Source organism: Ostrinia nubilalis, chromosome 15 (assembly GCF_963855985.1).
Source record: "Ostrinia nubilalis chromosome 15, ilOstNubi1.1, whole genome shotgun sequence".
Lineage (NCBI taxonomy): Eukaryota > Metazoa > Arthropoda > Insecta > Lepidoptera > Crambidae > Ostrinia > Ostrinia nubilalis.
This window is the reverse complement of record NC_087102.1, coordinates 11,486,282-11,508,181: the sequence shown is the minus strand read 5'-3', so window position 1 is coordinate 11,508,181 and position 21,900 is coordinate 11,486,282. Positions and strand designations below refer to the sequence as shown.

General features: G+C 41.8%; 1 protein-coding gene across 1 annotated transcript; it reads left to right on the top strand.

Annotated features, from left to right (window-relative positions):
* Window positions 1–57: 57 nt before the first annotated feature.
* On the top strand, window positions 58–20,671 carry LOC135078996 (serine/threonine-protein kinase mTOR). The gene is made up of 12 exons (XM_063973610.1): window positions 58–419; window positions 581–1,378; window positions 1,464–4,042; window positions 4,745–4,917; window positions 5,725–6,010; window positions 10,834–12,275; window positions 12,725–13,142; window positions 13,526–13,741; window positions 15,019–15,204; window positions 15,660–15,839; window positions 16,425–16,739; window positions 17,809–20,671. Exons 1-12 carry the CDS (start codon window positions 200–202, stop codon window positions 18,196–18,198), a joined length of 7,203 nt encoding a protein of 2,400 aa, XP_063829680.1. The 5' UTR covers window positions 58–199; the 3' UTR covers window positions 18,199–20,671.
* The last annotated feature ends 1,229 nt before the right edge of the window (window positions 20,672–21,900 follow it).

Below are 21,900 nucleotides of genomic sequence, written 5' to 3'. Positions count from 1 at the left end.
GACAATTATTTATTTTTCCAAAAAAAAATTTTGAAAATAGTTTATGGTTAGCATGCGGATGGCTGAGCTTTGTTTATTTATTTTTATGAAAATAATTATGATAAAACGCAGTTGTTAACGTGTAATAGTTTACCAACTTCTTACACAATAATGTGATCGTAAAAGTATAACCGTGTGTGACAAATAAAACATTGCAAAAATGTCGAACCAAGTTGTCCAGTTTGTAGCTGGACTGAAGTCCAGAAATGTTGATATACAGATAAAGACTGCCCGTGAACTTTATCATTTTGCTAAGACAGAGTTACGGGAAGTTCCACAAGAAGAACTAACACAGTTCCTAGATGAGTTCAATCACCAAATCTTCGAGATGGTATCCAGCAACGATGTTCACGAAAAAAAAGGCGGTGTTTTGGCTATTGGTACGTAGTCTCACAAATTCGCATATTTACGCTTTGAAACCGATATTATGTAAATGTAGTTTACTCAGAACCATCTCCTATCTCTCTTCTTACTTTAGTTATATCTACCTACATACCAAAAAAGATTTATGTATTAATATTAACTATCGTCATTGTTACAGTTTGTCTCATTGGAGGTGACTGTGATACAACAAAAACACGAATCACCAGATTTGCTAACTACTTGAGAAACCTACTGCCTTCTTCTGATGTGGGGGTTATGGAACTTGCAGCCAAGACTGTTGGTCGGCTAGCAACAGTGTCTGGTGTTAAACGTGCAGAGTATGTGGAGTTTGAGGTAAAAAGAGCCTTTGAGTGGCTCTCGGAAGAGAGAAATGAGGGAAGACGACACTCTGCTGTCCTTCTGTTGAAAGAACTTGCCATAGCTATGCCTACTTATTTTTATCAACAAGTATCAGGATTCTTTGACCATATACTGACTGCTTTAAAGGACCCAAAGCTACAGATCAGGGAAGCTGCTGCTAAAGCTTTAAGGGCAGGCTTAGTGGTCACTGCTCAAAGAGAAACAGCCAAACAGTCGACTTCACGACCTCAGTGGTATATGCAGTGCTATGAGGAAGCTATGATGTGTTTTGAAGATATAACTCTTAAAGAAAAAGGTATCACCAAAGAAGAAAGAGTCCATGGTGGACTTTTGATACTCAATGAACTGTTAAGATGTGCAAATGCATCTTGGGAGAAAAAGTACACTTACCTCATGAGTAGCCTGGACACACAGAAGGATATCACAGTGTCAGATGATATCATTTTCATTAGCACCAAACTCCACAGTTTATCTGTGAAAAGAGGATATTTATGTGATGGTTTAAAGACTGAAAATGTTCAGTATCCAGTTCCTATTTACGAATCTGAGGTTTGCCGGAAGCTGCTTTCTGAGAAATTTGAAAGAATTTGTCAAGGTAAGCTAGTAGAATGATTATTATTAATTAACAAGTAATAATAATGTAGGTATCCTAATTTAAAAATATTCCATGGTATTTTCAGATGTAATGGCACAGCGTCAGATGAAGACTCAAGGAGTACCACAGGTTCTACTTATCATAATTCCAAGACTGGCAGCTTTCTCCAAAGAATTCTTCTGCAAGAAATACTTGAGCTCTACCATGCATTATTTACTTGCATCTTTACGAGGGAGAGAGAAAGATAAAAATATGGCCTTCACAACTCTAGGCCTTTTGGCAGCAGCACTTGAAAATGATATTCATATCTATATTCCTAGAATAATGGATGTCATTAAACAAGCTTTGCCTGTTAGAGATACCCAAAGCAAAAGAAGAATGTTTATTGATCCATCAATTTTTGCTTGCATCACTTTATTAGGAAGTGCAGTTAAAGATCTAGTGATGACTGACATAAAGGAGCTCTTAGAAGCCATGTTTACCACTGGCCTAAGTCCTTCATTGACAATATGTTTGAAAGAACTCAGTCAAAATCTACCATCCCTTAGGGAAGAAATTTCAGAGGGCTTGCTGAATATGCTTTCTTTGGTTTTGAGGAATAAACCATTTTTGCATCCAGGAGTACCTAGAAGTGTAGAGCAACAGAGCAATATGAGCCTGGTTATAGAACCTCAGGATACAGCCTGCATAGTATTGGCCTTGAGAACCCTTGGTAGCTTTCAGTTTGAAGGTCAGCACAGCCTCCTGACGTTTGTTAGAAGGTGTGCTGATCATTTCTTACAAAGTGACCAACAGGAAATAAGACTAGAAGCTGTCAAAACATCTGCCAAGCTGCTGGCTGATGCCACAGAAAGGACTATGAAAACTCCATCTAAAACTCTAACCACTCTCACTGCAGAGGTCATTAGCAAGTTGCTAGTTGTATCAGTGACAGATCCAGATTATGAAGTGCGTTACTGGGTTTTGGAATCACTCCATGATATTTTTGACACACATCTAGCTCAAATTGAAAATCTGAGTTTCCTGTTTATAGCTATGAATGATGAACATTTAGAAATCCGAGAATTAGCTATTTGCACTATTGGAAGATTGAGTACAGTTAATCCAGCGTACGTCATGCCTGGACTCAGAAAGACATTAATACAGTTTTTGACTGAACTGGAACATTCTGGAATGAGCAGAAACAAGGAACAGGCGGCAAGAATGCTGGATAACCTCATTTTGCATGCACCAAAACTGGTAAAACCCTACATGGAGACTATATTGAATGTGTTGGTTCCCAAACTAAAGGAGTCTGATTTGAATCCAGGGGTAGTGATCAGTGTGCTAAAAGCAGTGGGAGATCTGGCTGATGTGCATGGTGATAACAGTGGCCTGAAGAAGTGCCTGCCTGAACTGCTCACCATACTGCTGGAGCTGCTGACTGATGCCAGCGCCACAGAAAAGAGAAGTGTAGCACTCTGGACTTTTGGCCAGCTGATCAGTGCCACTGGGCATGTTGTCACTCCTTACACTGAATTTCCTAGCCTAATGGATGTCTTGCTGAACTTCCTAAAAACAGAACAACAACCTAAAGATAGAAGAGAGACGATACGCGTTCTAGGCCTATTGGGTGCCCTCGATCCTTATAAACAGAAGATGACGCGAGGCTTGATTGACGGCCAGCCAGATTCCAGCTTAGTGCCTGTCGCCGATAGCAAGGCAGAGGAAAACAATTTTGATATGACAACAAGTGAAATGTTGGTGAACATGCCTTCACCCGTTCTCGATGAGTACTATCCGGCAATAGTTATATCGACGCTGATGAGAATATTGCGCGACCCGACCCTACAGCAGCACCATACGAGCGTGGTTCAGGCTGTTACATTTATATTCCAGTCTCTGGGCATCAAATGCGTGCCCTATATTTCCCGAGTCACTCCCAGTCTACTGTATGTAGCCAGAGCCACTGAAAACAACAATTTCCGTGAATTTCTCTTCACTCAACTGGCTAAGTTGATCGCTATTGTAAAGCAGCACATTCGAAATTATTTGGACAAGATATTTGATCTCATAAAAGAATTCTGGACACCTAACAGTCCTCTGCAGTCCACATTGATCCTGCTGGTGGAGCATATCGCTATAGCTCTAGGCTCAGAGTTCAAAGTGTATTTGCCCCAGCTGATGCCGCAGATTCTTCGCGTCCTCGCTCACGACACGAGCAAGGAAAGGTTTGTGACGGAAAAACTGTTGTACGCTCTTCAAAAGTTCGAAGACAACTTGGATGACTACATGCATCTGATCATTCCATCTATCGTGAAGTTATTTGATGCAACAGACTGTCCTATAAATGTCGCCAAAGTGGCCATGGAGACTATAGACTATCTGACGGATTCCCTGAACTACAATGAGCTAGTTTCGAGGATAATTCACCCTCTGGTCCGAAGTTTGGACACCTGTCCCGCGCTCCGGCCGACCGCTATGGACACGCTCTGCGCGTTGATCGTCCAGCTCGGTCGCAAGTTCAACGACTTCATACCGCTCGTACAGAAAGTGGTTCAGAAGCACCGGATTCAGCATCAGAATTATGAGTTACTGATGTCGAAAATGCAGTCCAGTCAGACATTTTCGATGGACGAGTTTCTGCAAAGCACGAGACGAAAGCCAAGAAACAACAATCAGGAGGTAAATATATTTACATTTCTAGCGTTTTTTAAACACTTGCTGCTGGCTGTATGTAATGAAGTATGAATAGACGATTTGACACCATTCGAAATCACAACTCTTTTAAAAGACACCTCATCTTAGTCTTAAGAACTTAATTTTAAATTACCTGTAAACTATGATGTTTTGGTTGTATTGTAATGAGGGTTTTCGCGTATGAAAGATCCGCTAGATGGCGGGACGTGGTTGTGGGGTCTGACTGCTGCGTGATTGGTGGATTTTGACATATCTGTCAATGTCATGTCAAAAATAACCAATCATGCAGCATTTGGACCTTGCGTCTACGTATTGCCATCTGGCGGATTTTTCATACGCGAAAACCCTCATTGAAAAAAGGAGTTTGAGTTGACAAAATAGTGACATCACTTACTTGTATTGCCATACAAAATCTATGGGAGTCTCGTTTTGTCAGTTTTACATACGTCAATTGATTGGTGGTGTCAACACGTCTAATAGATGACCCACGCTGAACTGTCCCACCAAACTCAATGCCCCTGTCATTGCGCTACCATCGTTCAACTATATGGTTTCCAACATGACAAAAATCGGAACCAGCGATCCAGTATTGACGGTGGCGCCACGCTGTCAATGTCATGGATAGGACAGTTCAGTATTTTCGAACTATATTTTGATGAATAATTGTGAGTATTTGTCACTGTGCAGGCGCGCATAGTGGTGAGCGACGCGTCGCAGTCGATCCGCAAGCTGTGCGTGAACGCGCACAGCCTGAAGCTGGCGTGGACGGTCAGCAGCCGCGTGTCCAAGGACGACTGGCTCGAGTGGCTGCGCCGCTTCAGCATCGGCCTGCTCACCGAGTCGCACAGCCCTGCCCTCCGGTAATATTACTAACCTAAGATAAAACTAAAAATTGTATTGCTGTTGGTTTTCCTAATAAAAATAAAAAAAAACACGAAATTCTTGCACCAAAACAACTGTAAAATAACATTTTCTGCAGCGTAGAAAGCCAAAAGAGCCTCCGCTAAAATTTGAGCGGGTGCACGTTGCCTACTGCGGGCGCATGCCGCGGTTATGCATTTCCATACGTTAACTCCTTGCGAGTTTTGGCGGAGCTTTAAAAAGTCAAAAGTGACGTCATAGCCTGTCTTTCCAGTGGGCTGAGTGTGAATTTACATCAAACGCGCTCACAAAATGTATATGAAAATTTTAGTTTCTGAACGTTTCCCGCCAGGGGCGCTATACAATCCGTCATACATTTAATGTCATTTTTTGACGCGTTCACCAGTGAGCGCGTTTGATGTAAACTCGCACTAGGCCTCGACTCTGTTCCTATATTCCTAGCAGGGTTCGAAAATATCCTTATGATATATATCCGATATATCTACTATATAAAAATAAGTCGGGTTTTCCTCCCTGACGCTATAACTCCAGAACGCACGAACCGATTTCCACGGTTTTGCATTCGTTGGAAAGGTCTCGGGCTCCGTGAGGTTTATAGCAAAGAAAATTCGGGAAAAGGGGGTAAAACGGGATCCACGCGTACGAAGTCGCGGGCGGCCGCTAGTATCTGATAAATATCATAAATATCGGATATTTTCGAACCCTGATTTCTAGTGACAGTAGCATTTTGATAGTTCTGTCCTAAAATCCATCTGAACGAAGCTCATAGATTATTTTATTTACAGTGCCTGCCTGGCTCTCGCGCACAACTACTCGCAACTGCTGCGCGACTTATTCAACGCGGCATTCGTATCGTGCTGGACGGAGCTGGACGCGCCCGCGCGCGCCGAACTGGCCGCCGCGCTGCAGCAAGCTTTGACTGCGCCCGATGCGCCCGAACTGGCTCACACGCTGCTCAACCTGGCCGAGTTCATGGAGCACTGCGACGCCGGCGCGCTGCCCATCGCCACGCAGCTTCTGGGCGAGCGCGCCATGCACTGCCGCGCCTACGCCAAGGCGCTGCACTACAAGGTATGCCCGAGCTCTCGTCTGCGTCGGAGCGCTTCACTATGCGCCCGAGCTCGCTCACACGCTGCTCAACCTGGCCGAGTTCATGGAGCACTGCGACGCCGGCGCGCTGCCCATCGCCACGCAGCTTCTGGGCGAGCGCGCCATGCACTGCCGCGCCTACGCCAAGGCGCTCCACTACAAGGTATTTATTTGTTACTAGCTTTCAGACTCAAACTATCTCTATGTCAAATTTCATCAAAATCAATTCAGTGGTTTAGGCGTGAAAGAGAGACAAACAGACAGAGTTACTTTCGCATTTATAATATTAATATAGATTTTATTTTATTTGGAAAACCAACAGCAATACAAATAATGAAACCAAAAATTATGCCCGAACTCTCGTCTACGCCAAGGCGCTGCACTACAAGGTATGCCCGAGTCCTCCGTCTACGTCAGGGGTCTCCAACTACGGCCCGCGGGCCATATCCGGCCCGCCACTGCCATCAATCCGGCCCGCGACAGCTTAAGACTAAGCCTATGTTTGCATAAGTGGGCAGAAGAATTAACATTGTTATGGCCCTTGCAACATACCGAAAAAAATATTATGGCTTCAAAGTTTGAAGACCCCTGGTCTACGTCAAGGCGCTGAACTACAAGGTATGCGTTTGACTGCTGGAGGCGTCAAGGCTCTACACTACAAGGTATGAGCCGGAGACGATGTTCATCGTAATAAATGTTTCTTTCTTTCATTTCCATATTGACCTCTCAGCTGGCGCAAGCACCTACTTACAGTTTGACACGTGGCGATACTTTCAATAGTACGATCGATATCCTAAATAGTTTTCAAGGCCCATCTATAGGTCGCTGATTCAGATCCGGCTAGAAGGACCATTAACTCATACAACCTGATTTGGTTACATTGACTTGATTTCAGCAATAACTCTGGCGGGAAAGCTCAGCTCAGCGGCTTTTGCAATAAAAAGGATACGGTCATTAACCGATGTTTCAACAGCTCGCTTAGTTTACTTTAGCTACTTTCATAGCCTAATGTCATATGGAATCATGCTATGGGGCAAAGCTGCAGATTTTGAAACAATATTTATTTTGCAAAAACGTGCGATAAGATACTTGTATAAAATGAAAGCAAGAGCGTCCCTTAGAGAATTGTTTAAAGAAATTGGCATTCTCACGGCCGCTTCACAATACATCTTAAACTGTATTCTATTTATTCAACAAAATATTAATGAATTCAAAAAGAAAAGTGATATTCACCAAATTAACACTAGAAATAAAAATAAATTGGCTATACCCGCTTTTAGACTTAATAAAGTGTTTGCCACTTTTATGGGACAAGGTATCCATTTTTATAACAAAGTCCCTGATAAATAAAAAGAGCTACCGTATAATAAATTTAAAGGTATAGTTAAAGATCACATGCTTAAAAAAGCCTATTATACAACTCGAGATTTTCTTAATGATAAGTCATCCTGGGAGTAGGATTATGGTCCTCTCATGCTCGCACTAAAAAGAATTAAAATGAAAAGTAATATTGTATAAACTAATAATAATTTCTCAAATGTTATAGTGTCATGCTTCTCAATCTGGACTGTTACTTAGCTTTATTATTAGTTTTTTTTAAAGAGATAACTTGGCATTGTCATTCTCACTAAAATGTCTCTGGGGTGGTGGCGTAGTGAGGCGGGTCGTTACATTCCCTCTAATATGGTCGAGTGAAGCGATGGCTGGTTCACTCGTCATGTCTGTGAACAGGCGCTGCTTTCGGGGACTGGTCAATCCAAGTTATTCAAATTTATGTATGCGAGTCATTTCTACTAGTACCTTAATATGTAAGTCTAGATATTAGCACGTCACTACCTTGTTTAATATACCTACCACGCAATCTTGTATACCCATTCTTATGATACACCATACAAGAATGCATGGTAAATTCAGTGAACTGCTCCTGAATCGAATGTACTATCGGGGACTCGAACGCCTTGACACCTTAAGGGCCTAAATTGTTTGCACACACACGCTCGATTATGCTCCGCCCCCGTTCATTCATATTTCGGGTCTAAGCAGCGTCGGCGCACCACTGTAGATGTTTGCCCTAGCAAACCAAGCTCTATGTAAAGCAATTAGGATTGAGTATTGCTTATTACCCGCATCCGTAGCGCTCGTTTGGCAACGTCGCATTTTAGTCAATTTGAAACCCAATAAAGAATCGCTACAAAATATTATATGAGGCTTCGTGTAAAATTTGAACTAGCGATTGCCCGCTCGGGTCACAAAATTGCTATCGCACATTCCGAGGTAACTATGCAATTTCCCGAGAAAAAAGTAGCCCTTTCTACAATTATTGTTGATATTATGAGTGTAAATCTCATGATATTAGTTTAGCTAGTTAGGGCGAGAAATACAAAATCATACAGTTGCTTTCGAATTTTACTTATTTAATAGGTATTTAATTTATTCGGAACTTATTTAAACAATATGTTATTGAATTAATTAGTAAAGTGTTAAGGAATATTTGTGGCTTAAAACAATCATTGTAAGATCTGGCTATAACTTTCTTAAATCCTTGAATGTAAATAAAAACTTATACCTGATAGGTTTCTATTTATTTTTAATGCATATTTTGTTTTCCGTTTTAAAGAAACCTTTATCTTTAAAACGGAACATCTCACATCCAGGTAATTGGTTATCGTAAATATTATAATATTCAGTTAGTTTTATTTCAAATTCAATTTTTTATTGCACATTAAGTGTCTTTACACAAGGTCTTAAATCAATAACAATTAAACTTCAAACTAAATAATACTTAAACAGTTAACAATGAATAGATAAGTTTGTAAGTAAATATAAGAATTATTTTGAGAGGCATGGTTCAGTAATCGAGCGGAGGTCAATAAAAAGGCAATCAAACAGTCCAATTAATAGCACGGGTCAACACAAATCAATCGGTTATTGATCACGAAACTTCACAAAAAAACAAAGGAGAGAATATGTCGACAGATCGCCAAAGCAAAAAGCAGACAGACCTCGTATAAAAACACAATATTAAAAAAAATACATATCTATTTGTTTGTAACCAAATTCTATTATTAAAATTCTAAGGCTGAGTTGCACCATCTTACTTTAACTTTAACAAACGTCAAAATTCTGTCAAACTCCATACAAAAAGGACCGGTTACCGTTATAGTTACGGTCAAAGTTAGGTGGTGCAACTCAGCCTAAAACTAAGAAAGATTGAAGAAAAAGAAACATTTCGTTTTAAACCTTAACCGTATGACAATAAAGTGCACAATTAGGGTATGCAAAACCGAAAGTTTATCAAAAACCGATTTTTTTTTCGGTTTCCAAGAAAAAAAACCGGTTTTCGGTTTTTAATCGGTTATTATCGTTCTATTTTTTTTTCAATCAACTCGTAGTTACATACAGCGATTTGTTACGTCCTGTCCGTTTTGTGTTAGATTACATTATTTAAGAGAGGGTTATAACAGTTTTGATAAATTTAGCTTATTCATTAGGCATTATAGGCACATAATGCATAATGAATAAGCTAAATTTAACTCAAGGGATGGTAGTTTATCTCCATTGCAATTGTACGTAATAATTGTTAACGAATACGTTTTTAAAATTCATTACTCTGTCGGTTTAGTATTTTGTTAATTACCACCATGTACGTAATGTACATCAAAAACGTATTTGTTTACAATTACGATTGATATAAGCAATATCTTAAATTAAAAAGTAGAATAAAATGTAAAAAGCTTTATTTGTGAACGTTAGGTGGTATTTCTGTCAAATTTCAATACACTAAGTACCTATTACAGTAATAAGCTTCTGCAGATATCGCAAATAAATGAGATTCAATGTTCAAAACAATTCAGAAATAAAAACTGTTCAATTCACTCACACATAGGTTAATTATTCACTGCAATAATAACCAACTATGTATCTGAATCGCGGGGTGGGTCATGTCAGGTGGGGCGGGCGCGGGCGGTATGAGCACAGTATATATATTTATCTACTGTGGTATGAGTCTTAATAATAATTATCGGGAATTCCCCGTTCAAAGGTAAACGACGGAGTAACCAAGTGCCACAATGTTGCCAAGTTATAAATTGTAAAATAACCAAATATTCGTCAAATATCAAAATACCCAGGTTATATTATAATAAAATGATATTGCTTATTTATGGAATTTGTTACCTGTATACAGACAGAAAAACCGATTTAAATCCGGGTTTCGATTTTTAAAACCGGTTTTAGAATTCGTCGAAAAAGGGCGGTTTTTCCGATTTTTCGGTTTCCGATTAACCGGTTTTGCATTCCCTATGCACAATGGTATTTCGTATTGCAACCTAAGCCCTGATTGTCTCTTATTGGTCGTAGTAAAAATATAGTAAAATGCGTAACCAATTAGAGACGCGGTGAGCACGTGACCGGAGCGATGCGCTTACGCTAAAATTTCTACAAAGTGGTCAGGCGGAAGAGTCCCCGATAGTACCTACTACTACTATTTCTATTTATTTATATTAACCGGCAGACAGTGGTGACTGAGTTTGTTGCGGCGCTTCTTCTCAGCACTTGCCAAATGTTGGTCTCGAAGCGCTGGTAGGGTAAAAAGATTATGAGACATGTAGAGGCTCCTTAAGAGCATATGACGATTTGTAAGAACTATTTATTAGTCTAAACAAATAAAGAAATTTTGACTTTGACTTCAATGATGTTCAACAAAATAAATTACGACGTACTTGTACCTACTATCAATTAATGCTATTTAACATTTCATATTCAATTCCAGTTTTGTATTTACTTACTTATCTCTTCCATTGCAGGAAGAAGAATTCCGCAGCGGTGCCACATCTCAAGTTGTAGAAGCTTTAATTCACATAAACAACAAACTACAGCAAAAGGAAGCCGCTGAAGGCTTGCTCGAAAGAGTGATGGCCCAACGAGAGGCTGGCGACACCAATCTCAAAGTACAAATACGATGGTACGAAAAGCTCCACAACTGGGAGAAAGCGCTCCACCTCTATGGAGAAAAGTTGGCCGTAGACAACGACAACATGGACGCGTATCTCGGCGAGTTACGCTGCTTCGAAGCTTTAGGAGAGTGGGTCAAACTGTACAATACAGTGTCCAAACGGTGGACTAATATGACAGACGATGACAAGTACAAAGCGGCGAGACTGGCCGCCGCGGCCGCCTGGGGTCTAAAAGAATGGGACTCCATGGCAAAGTATGTGAGCTTCCTACCAGAAAACACTCAAGATGGGGCATTCTATCGCGCTGTCCTCAACATCCATAATGGTCAATTCGATTTGTCAAAATTATACATCGATCAAGCTCGCACGTTATTAGACTCGGAGCTGACCGCCGTAGCCGGCGAGAGCTACCAGCGAGCGTACGGAGCTCTGGTGAACGCCCAACTGCTGGCCGAGCTAGAAGAAGTGATCATGTACAAACAAGTGAGCGAACGGCGAGAATGCATCCGCCAAGCTTGGTGGACCAGGCTCCAGGGTGGACAGAAATTAGTCGAAGATTGGCGTAAAATACTGCAGGTTCGCAGTTTGGTTTTGACACCCCACGAGGACATGGCCACGTGGCTGAAATTCGCATCGCTCTGCCGAAAGAGCGGGGCCCCGCGCCAGGCCCACCGGACACTGGTCATGTTGCTGGGAACGGACCCGAGCAAGGATCGGGACTTGCCGCTGCCGACTCACGAGCCCAGATTGACGCTCGCGTACGCCAAACACCTGTGGGTGGCCGTCGACAAGCAGCTGGCGTACGACCAGCTGCAGCGCTACGTCGAGAGCGCGGAGACCGGCGACCCGGAGCAGTGCCGGCTGCTGGCGCGCTGCCACCTGAAGCTGGGCTCCTGGTGCGAGGCGCTGCTCGGGATCAACGAGCTCTCGATCCCCGAGATCCTGCGCAACTACGCGTCGGCGACCGAGCTGGCCGCCGACTGGTACAAGGCGTGGCACGCCTGGGCCTACATGAACTTCGAGACGGTGCTGTTCTACAAGCACCGGGAGACGAGCGCGCCGCCGGAGTGCGTGGCGCTGCACACGGTGCCGGCCGTGGAGGGCTTCTTCAAGTCGATAAACCTGTCCCACGGCAGCTCGCTGCAGGACACGCTGCGCCTGCTGACGCTGTGGTTCGACCACGGCCACCAGCCGGCCGTGCACGAGGCGCTGGTCGAGGGCATCCGCACCATCGAGATCGACGTGTGGCTGCAGGTCATCCCGCAGCTCATCGCGCGCATCGACACGCCAAGGTCGATAGATAGTCAGATAGGCTAGCTCTTTCCTTTTGCCCAAGAACTTCACTTATTAAGAAAAATTGTTACTGCATGTGTATTGAGGTGTATAACAAAATTTTTCTGATGTATATGTCACCGTAAAATTGTGAATTCCGTCAGATTACAATCTGACGTAGTTAAATTACAATCTAACCTAACCTAACCCACTGTTAGTTTACAATCTAACGCGTTATATTATAAACTGACAGAGTTCACAATTTCACGTTGACATATATAAAAATGGCCCTACAAAATTGATGGTGAAAAAGCTTCGGGAATGGCTGACTACTGTTTGTTTCTACAGTGTTCGGGAATTCCTTACCCGTAAATTTGCATGTTTTAACAGAATAGAGTCCTTAATACATGTAACATCAACAATAACCTGTACTTACCTATTCTTGCAAATAAATATGTTTATCTTTAAGGGCTCTGGTGGGAAAGCTGATTCACTCGCTGCTGATCGACATCGGCAAGTCGCACCCGCAGGCGCTGGTGTACCCGCTGACGGTGGCGTCCAAGTCGTCGTTCGTGGCGCGCAAGAACGCCGCCAACCAGGTGCTGAAGTCGATGTGCACCCACTCGAGCAACCTGGTAAACCAGGCCGCGATGATCTCCGAGGAGCTGATCCGCGTGGCCATCCTGTGGCACGAGCAGTGGCACGAGGCGCTGGAGGAAGCCTCGCGCTTATACTTCAGCGAGCACGACGTGAAGGCGATGTTTAAGACTTTGGAACCTCTCCACGCGATGCTCGAGAGAGGCCCTCAGACCACGAAGGAGGTGTCCTTCACTACGGCGTACGGAAGAGATTTGGGCGATGCCCAAGAATGGTGTAATCGATTCAAGGTATGTATGCCATTTTTTTTTCTTTTAAATGTAATGTAATAAGTCTGAAAAGTTTCTAGCATGAACGACGAAGACATTACACAAATAATTTGTTTAGATATGTTGCTAAAATCCGTCGCCGAGCACATAGAATTTCGTCCAATGACCCCAAGCTCACGCGTAATAATATTATTGCTGTCGCGCTCGCATCGCTCCCTGCGGCCGCCCGTCGCACAGTCGCGACGGCAAAATAATTACGCGCGAGCGATAAAGATGGGTAGCTTGGGGTCATTGGACGAAATTCTACCTGCTCTGCGACCAGACTTAGATTAAAATCGATATTATTGTCAATCTCGCTCAACACTACTGTTCTGCTGCTATACACAAAAAATGTTTGCCCCCAGGAGTCGGGCTCGGTCCGCGACCTGAACCAGGCGTGGGACCTGTACTACCACGTGTTCCGGCGCATCAGCCGCCAGCTGCCGCAGCTGACGTCGCTGGAGCTGCAGTACGTGAGCCCGCGCCTGCTGCACTGCCGCGACCTGGAACTCGCGGTGCCCGGCTCCTACGTGCCCGACCAGGACCTCATCCGCATCGCGCACATCCAGAGCAGCCTCCAGGTATGAACGTCTTTTTTTTTTTTTCGTCAGGAAATGCATGAAATTGCATACCCACTGGCCCGGGGGAACCAGTGGGTTATGTAAGGCTCTCCCTGCCAGATGGGCAGGGCCTACTCACTAAAACCTGACGGTGTCCTCCCGAAGTCTTTGGGACGGTGCTGCGAGTTATTGTCCGAGCTAGACGGCCTAGACATTCTTTCGCGGCTCCGCCCCAGCCAGGTATGAACGTCTACGTCCACTGCTGGACAAAGGCCTCCCCCAAAGGTTTTCCACAAAACCGTTCCTGCGCCGCCCGCATCCAGGCACCTTTTGCGACCTTCACCAGATCGTCGGTCCACCTAGTGGGAGGCCTGCCCACACTACGTCTTCCGGCTCGTGGTCGCCACTAAACAGGTTGCTTTATGTTCATATTTAAAATTAGCGCCCAAGGTGTAACTGTACCGCACCATGTTGGGCGCCAATTTTAAAATAAGAAAAAAATTAAAAGTTGTTTGGTGCAAGTATTTCATCTTCATCATTTCTGCCATAGGACGTCCACTGCTGAACATAAGCCGGGGAGGCTTGACTTGACCAATGACTTCCACATAACACGATTGGTAGCGCCCTGCCTCCAGCATCTACTCTCTAACTTTTTTAAAGTGAAAATGAAAATATTTATTGCCAGAATCAAATAATACAATATAACTAAAAGACAGACCTCCACACTAGGCATTGCCTATAAGTCTGTCGTTAAATTTTAAAATTGGCGCCCAACGTGTAACTATGGCAACACCACGTTAGGCGCCAATTGTAAAATTCAGTTTTTTTACTTAGACTCATGCACAGTAATGTCTTATTAATTTGTTTACAAACAAACCTTTTCTCCCATGACCAAACAGCGACCGCCAGTTTACTTTTCTTTCAGCCTGTTATAAATCTTAAGCTAATCTTTCAAATTGGCGCCCAACGTGTGACTGAGCTACACCATGTTGGGTGCCAATTTTCAAATTCGTCTTTTTTACTTATTCACATAAATAGATATATTTATTTGTCTTTGGATAGCCATATCTTCGCCATATGTACGCCAGTACAGAAGATCAAAAATAAAAAAACATGCAAAATTTGCATTACGATTTCCTTTAATATTAAAAGAAATCGTAATACTACTTACATTACGGTTATCTGTGTATTATTAACACAGATAAATAACTATTGACTAATATATTTTTAAGAAGTACTTGTTGCTTACTTAAAAATAGTTTCTTATCAATTTGTTTACAAACAAACATTGCACCCAGGTCATAACGTCCAAGCAGCGGCCACGCCGACTCTGCGTCCGCGGGTCCAACGGCAAAGACTACATGTTCCTGCTCAAAGGACACGAGGATCTTCGGCAAGACGAGCGGGTCATGCAACTGTTCGGGCTCGTCAACACGCTACTGCAGGCCGACCCGGATACTTTCCGGAGGGACCTGGCCATACAGGTCTTACTTTAATTTAATAATATACTTTTTATATTTATAGCATACATTTTGTTAATGTGACAATTTAATTTTACAACACTTCAACTGAACATTTTTTGAAACGTCAAATAGCGCCCTCTGCATTTCTGGTGTCATAATTATATGGCGATGGCCAACGTGGCAGTAATCGAAACTAATAATCCAATAATGATAATAGCGCAGTTTTGTGTTAAACACAAGTTTATTGTAATGTGTTTAATTTGTTTAAGATTTTATTTATTTGTAATTTTGTAGGTAGTTTTAGTTTTGACGCCCCAAAGATCCTTGCTGAAAAACAGTGTCGTGGCAAATGGCACGACTAATGATGCACTCGAAAAGCTATTTCTTTTGTATATTCTATGGTTTCCTTTTTTTGGTCATTTATATTGTGTTGATCTTGTATGTGTCGTGTGCTAAATAAATTCTATTCTGTACAGAGATACGCAGTCATCCCGCTGTCTACGAACTCCGGTCTGATTGGCTGGGTGCCGCACTGCGACACTCTGCACTCACTGATCAGGGATTATAGAGAGAAGAGGAAGTGCCTGCTGAATATTGAACACAGGATTATGCAGCGAATGGCTTCGGACTTGGAGAGGCTGATGTTGATGCAAAAGGTATGTGATACCTCTGTCATTACTTAGATGATAGTGCCGTGGTAGATAGGTAGATAATTCACACAGTAGATTTCAGTAGAATATCTTATTTTAGTTAGGTTAGGATTCGATTTTTAATTTTGCAATTAAGGGGCAAAACTTCAAAAAGCCTTCACTTCCGTAATTTGGATTTTGATTACCTAACACGGTAATTCTACATTTATGCCAACGAATCCACGAGCAGCTGTCCTGTCGATGTGTGCAACTATTATTCAGTTTATTCAACTTTGAACGTTGTCTAAGTACTCTGATATTAGTTTAAAAACACGTTGAATTTCTTATTTTTTACCCGTGGTACTGCCAATCTTAACTGACAGTAGTAACGTAACGTTAAGACCACTTCTAGAACCAGAGGGCTTAGTAAGAGTTTACATTGAATGTCGCCGTTAGCGAGTGCGTCAAAAAATCTATGAAGATTTTAGTTCTTGAAAGTACGCTTTACAAACTGTCTTATACTTAGTTTATGTCATTTTTTATGCAGTCCCTACTTCGCTAGTGATGACGTTTGGTGTAAACTCGCACTAAGCTCTGTATATTTACAAACAGGTGGAAGTTTTCGAGCACGCGCTCGAGCACACAGCCGGCGACGACCTCGCGAAACTCCTCTGGCTGAAGAGCCCCTCCTCGGAGGTGTGGTTCGAGCGGCGCACCAACTACACGCGCTCGCTAGCAGTCATGAGCATGGTCGGCTATATCCTCGGCCTGGGCGACCGACACCCCTCCAATATTATGCTGGATCGGGTCACGGGGAAGTTCCTGCATATCGACTTTGGAGACTGCTTCGAAGTGGCAGTGACGAGGGATAAGTTCCCGGAGAAGATTCCGTTCAGGTTGACGCGGATGCTGATCAATGCTATGGAGGTAAGATATTATGTTTTAAGGAGTTATTATACCATGTAATGAGTACATACAGGGTGTTGTTTTCAATCCTCGCCATATTTAGGGAGTTGAACAAGTAGCTTATTCTGAACACGAATCAGTAAAAAAATTGACATCGAAAAAAATTTTAAACGAACTTTAACTTTAGTTCGTCGTCGTCGTTCGTCGTTTCAGCCGAAAGACGTCCACTGCTGGACAAAGGCCTCCCCCAAGGATTTCCACAAAGACCGGTCCTGCGCCGCTTGCATCCAGGTACTTCCCGCGACCTTCACCAGATCGTCGGTCCACCTAGTGGGAGGCCTGCCCACGCTACGTCTTCCAGCTCGTGGTCGCCACTCAAGAACTTTTCTGCCCCAGCGGCCATCAGCTCTTCGAGCTATGTGCCCCGCCCACTGCCACTTGATTTTAGCGATTCTGCGGGCTATGTCAGTCACTCTGGTTCTCCTACGGATCTCCTCATTTCTGATTCGATCACGCAGGGAAACTCCGAGCATAGCACGCTCCATCGCTCTTCTGAAGAACTCCTCTGAAGGTTGGAGACACTACACTCGAAGTTGTTGACAATTATGTATACCTGGGACAAACAGTCCAGTTAGGTAGGTCCAACTTCGAGAAAGAGGTTAACTTTAGTTAGTCGAAGATAAATTACTATTTAGAGTAGGCGCACACCGTTGATTTTTCGTCGGCCGATAGTTTAGTCGGGCGGTTGATCAGTATGGGCATGTATGGGAGTGCGCACACTACGCCGATTCGATTTGGCCGATTCTTCATACAAATTAAAATCGGGCACAACTATCGGCCAACTAAAAATCAACGGTGTGCGCTTACTCTTACACTAACTACTTTACGTGGCTTCTTCAGTAGGCTATCTAACACGATAAGTTTGGTGGATAATGTGTTCATATAAGTTATAATAGATCACCTAAATAAATATGGCGAGGATTAAAAATCAACACGCGTTGAAGAGTGTGTTCTTATTTGCATATTATTTGTGGCTAAAATAGTCTGATGCGCACGCGACTGTACATCTGAACCGCTGTGACTTGTGCAGGTGACCGGCATCGAGGGCACATACCGGCGCACGTGCGAGTCCGTTATGGAAGTGCTGCACCGACACCGCGACAGCGTCATGGCCGTACTTGAAGCCTTCGTCTACGATCCTCTACTCAACTGGCGCTTAGTCGACGCTGCGAGACGATCCCGAGCCGACGACGATGCGTCGCCCGCGCCCGCGCCCGTCACCCCCGCACCGCCTGAACCCAGCCTCAATAAACGAGCCCTAGCTATCGTGAATCGAGTGAGAGACAAACTAACCGGACGAGACTTCCCGCATATCGATGAGGCGCTCACCGTGCACAAACAAGTCGACCTGCTCATCCAGCAGGCCACCAGTAACGAGAACCTCTGCCAGTGCTACGTCGGCTGGTGCCCATTCTGGTAAGATGGTAACCGCGAGCGATGGCCGCCTTGCCCGCAGAGCCGTTCTGATAGCCCGGTAGCCGCGCCACGCGCCTCGATCCCGTGCCATGAAAAGACGCTCAAAACGACTCAAACAGCTTGAGACTAGTTGCATTTTAATATTTTGAACGCTCACAGACTGGAAGCTTTTCTTGAGCATACTTGAGTGTCGTTCCACGGTACGGGCTTTAGACCCGTATTACAAAATGTCGATCGAAACCCGATTCAAATCAGAATCATTAATTGATACTTGAATTTCATTATTTGGACAAATCACAGACTACTTTGAATTGAGGTTTGAACGTTGTTTCGTGATACGGGCCTTAGTGCCTTAACGACACACTTATGATCATCGTTCTATAGAAACGAAGCATAAATGTGTTCAGAAACGATACGTTTTGCCTACGTACAGTTAAATTTTGAACTATATGTCACTAAATATAATATTAATTTCACTGTTTGAAGACAAATCAAATAGTTTTTGGAATATACAAACGTTGAAAATCAATAACAGTGACGTGGAAATATATGATCTACAAAAAAGGCAATCAATCTACCCTGAATTTAGTAAAAGCAAGATTCCAAATACTAGTTCATTGAATGGGTTAATAAACTGGAGTACTATGGTAATTGCTATGACACATTCTCTAACAAGCAGACGACTCAATTTGTTTTATCACTGTTCATCTACCTATTCATCGTAACTGAATGTGACATTATAGGTTACTAGTCGTAATTTTGCTTGGATTATTTTATTCTTCGACAGGTTGATTAAATAATTCACTGTAAGAAACTTGCATTCGAGTGCATGCTTTGATGGTATATGATATTCTTAGCATAAGTGAATATGTATAAATATAATGGTTGTATGTTTAAACCATGCCTATGCCAAGGGTGTAAAGTATATGTAGTTAATTTACTCGAGCTATTCGAAGAAAATATGCACCTAGGGTGGATATTTCATTGTAGCACAGACTTGGCCAACCTATGTGCTCGTTGAACTGCGTAACTATTTACATTGTTAGTCAAAATTAGAATAACTTTTAAGTCATGTTTGTACAAACGCGGAGCACGGCGTTAAACTGGTTCCCATTCAAACAGGCCTTCATAAAAGGACTCCGCGAAGCGACCAACATATTGTGTCACGTGAGAGTGAAGTATCATATCCTATGCCATTTGAAACCAATTTTCACGCCTTGTTTTGAGCTTGTCGTGAGCTCCTAAGCACCATAACAAATATGCTAGTTTTAGAGCCTCTAACCATAAAATAAAAACTTTAAAGTCCAGTTTTTAATTCACGTCAGATTTGCTACCTATTTGGGTAAATTTGACATTAACTAAACTTATTGCTGAGTAAAAATACAATAATAATTTAAATCACTCCCAGTAGCCAGTGACTTAGTGGACCTTAGTCGCCAGTGGCGCCAACTGATAAGTACAAATACTATTATTACTAATTTTGATCCATATATTATTCTAATACATAATGACATTTTAGTCAGTCGCGCCCTGCGGGACCATCCCAAAAAAAAGGTGAAAATGGCAGGCAGTTACTGACTCATATTAAAAACTGGACATACCTACATCTCCGCATTTTTGAAGCATTCGAATTTCAACATAAGATTACTGCAGATTTGTATGCGAATTGGATTCGAATACTTGTGAAATATGAGACATTATAAAGCCCGAGCCTTGTCGTGAGAAGTAATGGTTGACGCAGTGTACTTCCTTTTAGTTAGAGGCTGACATGTGCTACGGGTCACCAATTGATATTTTATGTTTTCTAAAATAGGCCAATTTAAAAAAAACGGTAGTTTTCTCTAAATTGATTCTTTCTTTATACCTATGTATTTTTTATTTGTAATACTTCATGATTTCTCCTATGGTTTTGAAATGTTCTTATGTTGTCACTTTCAGCGAGGGCTATTGTAGAATAAAAGGATATGATATGTATTTGATTTAAAATCTATTGGTGGCATTAGTTAGCTCATGTCTTCTTCTTAATTGAGTATAAAATATATCGATAAATTGTTTGTGCTGCTATGATAGTTATACTATACCTATATGTATGATGGTTAATAATATTAGTTATTATTTAGTCATGATTTAATGTAAAAATTGTTACATATTACTTTGAGTTAATGGTCATTCTAAGTCATATTTACATGCAGCATGTATATCTAAACTGATAATTTTATTGATAAGTATGCATATTATATTGGAATTAGATTATAATTATTTTGATTAGAATATAATTTACACATTATTATTAAACTTATAATACTTAAGAGTTTTCAGTGTCATTTTAAATCTTAACATTGGAATTCTTGGGTCATAATTTACGTATAATGTATATTTCTTTAATTTACAAAACCTGGGTTTAGTTAAGCTCGAACGCATTTTTGCTGTTGTCATTGATGTTTGTTTAAAATAAAATAAAAGATGATTCCAATGAAGTTTTGGTTTTCCTTTAAGTACTTAATCGCAAGTATCTACATAATAAATAAATAGCGTAGGATTAGGTATTGGGTAGTTGACACCACAGATAAACATTCCAAGACAACAACAGCTCTTTTAAAACACCTCATTTTAACTCTCATTGACATCTAAAATATTTTTCTTTTTATTGTAATATCGTCTCATTTTCATGTTCACTCCTTTTGCCTATGTCTGGTTCTGACAGCTCATAAAAAGTGGCGCCAACTACCCTCCTTTTTCAACATACATCATCACAACACAACACTACAGTCCGCGCACGAGTGATCGAGTGGTCATCCTACCTCCAATGTCGATCAAAATGGTCAAAATGTTTCCAAGTGAAAAATTATGTTTATATTGTTCTATTATCAAAGGGTTAATATTATTTCCCTTTGCAATATGGGAATGTAATACGTTTACAGCTTTATTATTATTTCATTTACAAGAATAATCTTGGCATGGTTTATTTATGGTGATAATTACAAAGATGATTTTAGAATTCAAACTGTTACTGATTTGCTATACTAAGTAAGATAAACCAATAATGGCTTGAAAATCATTGTTTGTATAGACTTGCTATAGAGCAAGGTTTAGACTAGCAATACAATTTGCAGATTTGACTTCCGCAAGCTGTTTGCCACTGTGTAAATATCTGTGGCAAACCAACTTCTGCAAGATTTACACAGTGGTTTGCGAAAGTCAACTTCTGCAAGTTTTATTGCTAGTCTAAACCTCGCTTTATCAACCAATTTTGTTATTACTACACGGGGAGTTCCCTCATTCGGAGAAAAATTGATACAAAATCCTATGAATGCCGGTGTTTTTAAAAACTTGAAACCGAAACGTGAAAATCACTGCCTTTACACGTTATGTCGCTTTGCGTTTGAATAATATGATAGTTCACAAAGCAAGAGAGGCATCGAAAGCTTGAGTTGGAGTTATTATTTTTGTACAATTTTGCGAAAATTAAAGTGAACTATTCTTTATAGGTCTTTTATGCAACGTATCTATTTTGTGAATTTATGATCGCAACATCAATCTTACATGTAAGTTGGCGATTGTTGTGCCGTCGACGAACTAAAACGGCCTTGCATTTGATTGTGACAATGCACTGGGGCCGCTTTCACTGCACGTTATTTCTCGACCACGACCACGTTTTTTTTTAAGGACAGATTGCCTACTTTTTGTTAAAAGTACTAATTATACT